This window comes from Ammospiza caudacuta, chromosome 36 (assembly GCF_027887145.1).
Source record: "Ammospiza caudacuta isolate bAmmCau1 chromosome 36, bAmmCau1.pri, whole genome shotgun sequence".
Taxonomy (NCBI): domain Eukaryota; kingdom Metazoa; phylum Chordata; class Aves; order Passeriformes; family Passerellidae; genus Ammospiza; species Ammospiza caudacuta.
The window spans coordinates 401095-409279 of record NC_080628.1 but is presented as its reverse complement, the minus strand read 5'-3'; the positions used below and the strand labels follow the sequence as shown (position 1 = coordinate 409279).

The 8185-nt window shown below is 58.0% G+C and overlaps 1 protein-coding gene across 2 annotated transcripts; it reads right to left on the bottom strand.

Moving 5' to 3' along the window:
• Positions 1-4901: 4901 nt before the first annotated feature.
• On the bottom strand, positions 4902-7926 carry MED11 (mediator complex subunit 11). 2 transcript variants are annotated; one of them, XM_058822989.1, is made up of 3 exons: positions 7396-7926; positions 6375-6505; positions 4902-5188 (listed from the first exon to the last, which is right to left on the bottom strand). In XM_058822989.1, the coding sequence occupies exons 1-3, from the start codon at positions 7478-7480 to the stop codon at positions 5051-5053; spliced, it is 354 nt and encodes a 117-aa protein (XP_058678972.1). In that variant the 5' UTR covers positions 7481-7926; the 3' UTR covers positions 4902-5050. The 2 variants fall into 2 exon arrangements, with proteins under 2 accessions (XP_058678972.1, XP_058678973.1); XM_058822990.1 differs by having other exon boundaries at positions 4902-5173.
• Between the last annotated feature and the right edge of the window lie 259 nt (positions 7927-8185).

Genomic DNA, 8185 nt, shown 5'->3' with positions numbered 1-8185 from the left:
GAACCCCATGGAACCCTGTGGAACCCCATGGAACCCCATGGAACCCCGTGGAACCCCATGGACCCCCATGGAACCCTACAGAGACCCTATGGAACCCTGCGGAACCCCATGGAACCCCATGGAACCCTATGGAACCCTATGGAACCCCATGGAACCCCATGGAACCCTATGGAACCCCATGGAACCCCATGGAACACTATGGAACCCTATGGAACCCCATGGAACCCCATGGAACCCCATGGAACCCTATGGAACCCCATGGAACCCCATGGAACCCTATGGAACCCCATGGAACCCCATGGAACCCCATGGAACCCTATGGAACCCCATGGAACCCCATGGAACACTATGGAACCCCATGGAACCCCATGGAACACTATGGAACCCTATGGAACCCTGTGGACCCCCATGGAACCCTATGGAACCCCATGGAACCCCATGGAACCCCATGGAACCTGACAGAGATCCCATGGAACCCTACGGAGACCCTATGGAGCACCCACGGAACCCCACGGAACCCTACAGAAAACCTGTGGAACCCCGTGGAACCCCGCGGAACCCCACGGAACCTTCTGGAGACCCCATGGAACCCTACAGAAAACCTGTGGAACCCCGTGGAACCCCATGGAACCCCTATAGAGACCCAATTGAAGCCTGTGGAACCACACAGAACCCCACAGAACCTTCTGGAGACCCCATGGAACCCTATAGAAAACCTATGGAACCCAATGGAACCACACAGAACCCCACGGAACCTTCTGGAGACCCCATGGAACCCTATAGAAAACCTGCGGAACCCCATGGAACCCTATGGAGACCCCATGGAACCCTATAGAACTCTATGGAACCCCACGGAACCTTCTGGAGACCCCACGGAACCCTATAGAAAACCTGTGGAACCCAATGGAACCCTATGGAACCCCACGGAACCTTCTGGAGACCCCATGGAACCCTATAGAAAACCTGTGGAACCCAATGGAACCCTATGGAACCCCACGGAACCTTCTGGAGACCCCATGGAACCCTATAGAAAACCTGCGGAACCCCGTGGAACCCCACGGAACCTTCTGGAGACCCCATGGAACCCTATGGAAAACCTGCGGAACCCTGTGGAACCCCATGGAACCCTATAGAAAACCTATGGAACCCCATGGAACCCTATGGAACCCCACGGAACCTTCTGGAGACCCCATGGAACCCTACGGAACCCTATAGAACTCCACGGAACCCTATAGGACCCTATGGAGCCCCCCAATCAATCCCCACTTTGATCCCTGATCAATCCCCAGTCAATCCCGCCTTGATCCCCAATCAATCACCAACTAATCCCCATCGATTGATCGATCGATCCCCTGTCAATCGCCTATAGGCGCCATATTGATCCGGTATTGATCCCCATTACAGAACCCCAACCAATCCGCGATCAATCCCCCCTCACTCTGCATCGATCAATCACCAATCAATCCCCTCTAGGCCCCCTATTGATCTGGTATCGATCCCCCCTCGATCCCCGATCAATCACCAATCAATCCCCTCTAGGCCCCCTATTGATCTGGTATCGATCCCCCCTCGATCCCCGATCAATCCCCATTGATCGATCCCCGATTAAGCCCCAAAACCCCCCTATTGATCCAGTATCAATCCCCCCCGATCCCCAATCAATCCCCAGTCCATCCCCAATCAATACCAATCAATCCCTGATCAATCCCCCCTTGATCCCTGATCAATTCCCCCTCCAACCCCATCAATTGATCCTCAATCAATCCCCTATAGGCCCCTATTGATCCAGTATCGATCTCCCCTACAGATACCCAACCATTCCCCGATCCACCCCCCTTCAATCCCGGATCAATCCTGGATCAATCCCCCATCAATAGCTCCCTTATCGGCCCCCTATTGATCCAGTATCAATCCCCCCTCGATCCCCAATCAATCCCCATCGATTGATCCCCGATCCACCCCCCAAACCCCCCTATTGACTCGTTATCGATCTCCCCTCGATCCCCCCTCGATGCCCGATCAATCTCCAATCTATCTCCGATCAATTCCCCCCTCAATCCCTGATCAATCCCCAATCAATCCCCATCTACTGATCCCCGATCAACCCCCCAACCCCCCCTATTGATCCGGTATCAATCCCCCCTCAATCCCCCTCAATGCCTGATGAATCTCCAATCAACCCCCCACCAATCCCCCCTCAATCCTCGATCAATCCCCATCAATCAATCAATCAATCAATCCCTGATCAAGCTCCCAAATCCCCCCTATTGATCCAGTATCTATCCCCCTTGATCTCCAATCAATCTCCAATCAATCCCCCCTCAATCCCCGATCAATCCCCGATCGATCCCCATCGATCGATCCCCAATCGACCCCCCAGCCCCCCGTATTGATCCGCTATCGATCCCCCCTCGATCTCCAATCAATCCCCCCTCAATCCCCGATCAATCCCCATCGATCGATCCCCAATCGCCCCCCCAGCCCCCCATATTGATCTGCTATCGATCCCCCCTCGATCTCCAATCAATCCCCGATCAATCCCCGATCGATCCCCCCTCAATCCCCAATCGATCCCCATCTATCGATCCCCAATCGACCCCCCAGCCCCCCCTATTGATCCGCTATCGATCCCCTCTCGATCTCCAATCAATCCCCGATCAATCCCCAATCGACCCCCCAGCCCCCCGTATTGATCCGCTATCGATCCCCTCTCGATCTCCAATCAATCCCCGATCAACCCCCATCTATCGATCCCCAATCGACCCTCCAGCCCCCCCTATTGATCCGCTATCGATCCCCCCTCAATCCCCGATCAATCCCCATCTATCGATCCCCAATCGACCCCCCAGCCCCCCGTATTGATCCGCTATCGATCCCCCCTCAATCCCTGACCAATCCCCGATCAATCCCCATCGATCGATCCCCAATCGCCCCCCCAGCCCCCCGTATTGATCCGCTATCGATCCCCTCTCACCTGCGGGCCTGGCGGCGGCTCCAGGTGGGGTCGGGTCAGGGTGGGGGGGGGCAAAGGTGAGCGCACCTGTTCATAACGGCCGCTGACGTCACCGCTGACGTCACCGCCCCGCCCCCCCGGGTGGCAGTAAATGGGTGGGGGAGGGGCGGGCGGGGGACAAGGGTCAGGGGTGGGGCGGGGACACGCCCGGGGGGGGAGGGGGAAATGCGGGGGGGATTTGGGGGGGATTTAGGGGAATTTAAGGGATTTTGGGGGTAATAGGGGATTTTGGGGATTTCAAGGGGGATTTTGGGCGACCAGAGTGGATTCTGGGGGATTTGGGGGGGGGGATTTTGGAGGTTTTGAGGTGAATTTCAGGGGTTTGGTGGCATTTGAGGGGATTTGTGAGATACTGGGGGGATTTAGGGCGGGTTTGGGGTGAATTTAGAGGATTTTGGGGGGGCAGTTTGTGGCTGTTGGGATGAGATTTGGGGGTTTTAAGGGAATTTTTGGGGTTGAGGGGATGGGCGGTGTCCCCAGGTGGGTTTAAGGGGTGAGGTTGGGGGGGTCCCAGGTGAAGTTTTGGGGTCCCCAGGTGAATTCTGGGGGTCCCAAGGGGATTCCCCCCCCCCCCCCCGCCCATTCGAACCCAAACCCAGACGATGACGTCACCCGATACCGCCTGACCACGCCCCGGACGGTGATGGACAGAATCCCAAGGAGGTGGGCGTGGTCAAGGACAAAACCACGCCCATTGTTCCAGGAAACCCCGCCCACTGACGTCACCGGGGAATGAAACAGAAACCGAAACTTTGGGGGGGAAATTTGGGACCCCCCAAAACCCCACCGGGACCCCCCAAAATCCCCTCAGGACTCCCCAAACCCCCTGGGACCCCAAATTTCCCCCCCAAAACCCCCAAATTTCCCCCTAAACCCCAAAATTCCCCCCCCAAAAACCCCCAAATTTTCTCCAAAGATCCCCAAATTCCTCCCCAAAACCCCCCAAAAGTCCCCCCTAAATCCCCAAAATTTCCCTCCAAAATCCCAATTTTCTTTCCAAAACACTCAAATTTTCCCAGAACCCCAAATTTCCCTCCCAAAACCCCAAAATTTTCCCCAAATTTTCCCCCCCAAATTTACCCTCAATGTGCCCAAAATTCCCTCCCAAATTCCCCAAATTCCTCCCCCAAAACCCCCAAATTTGCTCCAAAAATCCCCAAATTTCCCTCCCAAAACCCCAAATGGCCCCAAAATTCCCCCCAAAACCCCTCCCAGGACCCCCCCAGAGATCCCAAAATCCCCAAAATTCCCCCCAAAAACTCCGAGTCCCCTCGGGGTCCCGAGGCCACCGCGGTGTCCCTTTATTGGGGGCGTTTGCAGGGCCGGGGGTGGCACCTGGGGGGCACCTGGGGGGGCACAGGTGGGCTCAGGTGTGCCCAGGTGAGCCCAGGGTCTCTCAGCACAATAAAATCCCCATAAAATCCCGTTAAAATCCAATTGTTCCCCATTTTGGTGTCCAGGGGCCGTTCCAGGTGTGTCCCACACTGTCCTGGTGATCTCTCCAGGTGTGCCCAGGTGTGCCAAGGTGTGCCCAGGTGTCTCCAGGTGTGTGCCCAGGTGTGCCCAGGTGTGCCCAGAGTCGCTCAGCGCTGTCCCCAAGGTGTCACACCCCAATAAAACCCCATAAAAACCCCATTTCCCCCCATTTTTCTGTCCCGAGATGGCTCCAGCTCAGTCCCACGGTGTCTCCAGGTGTGTGCCCAGCTGTGCCCAGGTGTGCCAGGTGTGCCCAGGTGTGCCCAGAGTCTCTCAGTGCTGTCCCACCCTAACAAAACCCCAATAAATCCCATTCTGCTGTGCTGAGGCCGCTCCAGCTCTGTCCCACGGCGTCTCCGGGTGTGTGCCCAGGTGTGCCCAGGTGTGCCCAGGTGTGCCCAGGTGTGCCCAGAGTCTCTCAGCACTGTCCCCAAGGTGTCACACCCCAGTACAATCCCAATGAAATCCCATTTTTCTGTTCGGAGGCCGCTCCAGCTCAGTCCCACGGCGTCTCCAGGTGTGCCCAGGTGTGCCCAGGTGTGCCCAGGTGTGCCAGGCGCGTCACTGCTCCAGCATGAGCTCGCAGGCGCGCGCCAGCTCGGCCAGGCGGCGCCGGGCGTAGTCCAGGCGGTTGAGGGCCAGCTGGCAGCTCTTGCGCGCCGCGTAGCTCGAGCCCTCGTGGGGCTGCCCCGTGGCCACCTGCGCAGGTGAGACGCACCTGAGGGGCTGGGCCACGCCCGGGGGACCCCAAAACCCCCAAAATCCTACCTGGTGTACCCCAAAATCCCACCTGAAATATCCCAAATTCCCAAAGAAACGTCACGAGAAAACTCACCTGCGCGGGTGAGACTCACCTGCGAGACCGGGGATCACACACAGCCCCAGTCCCACCTGAAATACCCCCAAAATCCCACCTGGGATACCCCAAAAACCCCAAATCCCACCTGGTGTACCCCAAAACCCACAGGAATGTCACTAAAAACTCATCTAGAATGCCCCAAACTCACCTGCGCAGGTGAGAGACACACCTGAGGGGCTGGGGGGGGTGAAGGAACCCCAAAAACCCCAAATTCCACCTGAGACACCCCAAAATCCCACCTGGGATATCCCAAAATCCCAACAGAATGTAATGAAAAACTCACCTGTGCAGGTGAGACTCACCTGAGAGACCGGGATCCACCTGGGGGACCCCAAAGAAAACCCCTAAACCCACCTGGGGCACCCCAAAATCCACCTGAGACCACCCAAAATGGCCCCAAAAGCCACCTGGGACACCCCAAAATCCCAAAGGAATATCACAAAAAACTCACCTGGCCAGGTGAGAGACACCTGAGAGTCTCGGATACACCTGGGACACCCCAAAACCCAAAATCCCCAGAGGAACATCACTAAAAACTCACCTGGCCAGGTGAGAGACACACTGAGCATCCTAGGATACACCTGGGGGACCCCAAAAACCCCAAACCACACCTGGGACACCCCAAAATCCAAAATTTCCAGTGGAACATCACTAAAAACTGACCTGGAATGCCCCAAACTCACCTGGGCAGGTGAGGGATGCACCTGAGAGCTCCAAATACACCTGGGGGACCCAAAACCCCCAAAACCCACCTGGGATCCCCTAAAATCCCCCCCAAAATCCCACCTGGGACGCCCCAAACCCCAGCGGAACATCACTAAACACTCACCTGGGCAGGTGAGAGACACCTGAGAGTCCCAAGCCACACCTGGGATCCCCTAAAACCCCCCCCCCAAAATCCCACCTGGGACACCCCAAAACCAACCTGAGACCACCCAAAATGCCCCCCCGAAACCCACCTGGGAGCCCCCAAATCCCAACTGGGGCACCCCAAACCCCCCCCCCAGGTCCCACCTGCGGCCTCACCTGCGTCAGGTAGCGGATCTGGGCCGAGAGCTCGGCCTCCACCTTGGCCACGGCGGCGCCGAACTGAGCGGCCTGACGGTCCAGGTGTCGCTCCTGCGGCTTCTCCTTGGACAGCTCCAGGATCACCAGCCCTGAAACACACCTGGGTCACACCTGGGCACACCTGGGCACACCTGGGATACACCTGGGCACACCTGGGATACACCTGGGTACATGTGGGAAAACCTAGGAACACCTGGGATACACCTGGGATACACCTGAGATACACCTGGGCACACCCAAACCCCCCCTGACGGTCCAGGTGTCGCTCCTGCGGCTTCTCCTTGGACAGCTCCAGGATCACCAGCCCTGAAACGCACCTGGGTCACACCTGGGCACACCTGGGGGCACCTGAGATACACCTGGGGGCACCTGGGCACACTTGGGATACACCTGGGCACACCTGGGGGCACCTGAGATACACCTGGGCACACCTGTGCACACCTGGGATACACCTGGGTACAGCTGGGGGCACCTGAGATACACCTGGGCACACCTGGGCACACCTGGGATACACCTGGGCACACCTGGGATACACCTGAGATACACCTGAGATACACCTGGGCACACCTGGGCACAGCTCAGATACACCTGGGATACACCTGGGCACACCTGGGCACACCTGGGCACAGCTCAGATACCCCTGGGCACATCTGAGGTGTCTTGGGGCACACCTGGGCACACCTGGGCACACCTGTACCCACTCCCGGTGACCTCTGACCCCATTTCGGGCTCTCCCATTGGTCCCTTGGAGATCACCTGAGCGCTGACCACGCCTCCACTAGACCCTCACCCCACCAAGCCCCGCCCCTTTTATTTCCGCCAATCACCCCGCCCACCATCACCATGGCAACACAAGCCACGCCCACCGCAAACCCGGAAGTGTCTCCTCGCTCCGGCCCAAAACCGCGGGTCCTCGCCCTCCCGCCGCGCCCCACCCCTTCCGCGCAAACCCCGCCCCTTTTCCGGAGGCCCCGCCCACCTGCGCTCTGCAGGGAGGCCCCGATTTCGCGCTCCAGCTCCTCCAGCGCCCGCAGCCGCTCGTTGGCCACCCCGAACCCCGCCATGCCGCCCGCGCCGCTTCCGCCTCCTCCCGCTCCTCTTCCGGTTCCTTTCACCAATGGCAGCGCGGGGTTCCGATCACGTGACAGGAAGCGCCCGCCAGGAGTCGCTCTGGCCGGAACTCAGTGGTGGCGCCGCTGCCTCAGGCGGCCGCTCCGCCTCGTCTCGGTGGTTTTGGGTCCTCCAAGGTTGTCTAGCGTCACAAAACCGCTCGAAATCCGCTCCAAAACCGCCCGGAATCGCCTCAAAATCACTCCCAGCTCCCTCACAAGGGTTTGTCCACCACAAAGCCACCGCGGCGTCCTCGATCCCCCTCAGACTCAGCTCCGGAGGAGGGAGGAGAACGCAATCGCAATAGAGGGGATTTAGGAGGCCTTTCAGTCCATTTTATAGCGCTCCGCTGCAGGCCACGCCCCTCATTTCCTTTTATAGACCTGGCGTCTCAAGGCCACGCCCCTCCTTGTTTTTAATAGAGTTCTTTTATTATGGCCACGCCTCCTCATTGACTTTCACCGAACTCGATTACTAGGCCACACCCCCATTGCTTTTTATGGATGCCTTTTTAGTCAGGCCACGCCCCTCATTATAACTTAACATAGATTCCAACAAGGCCACGCCCCTCACTACCTTATTTAGGCCCTCCTTCCTCCAGGCCACGCCCCTCATTACCTTTTATAGAACTGTGTTCCCCAGGCCGCGCCCCTCATTGG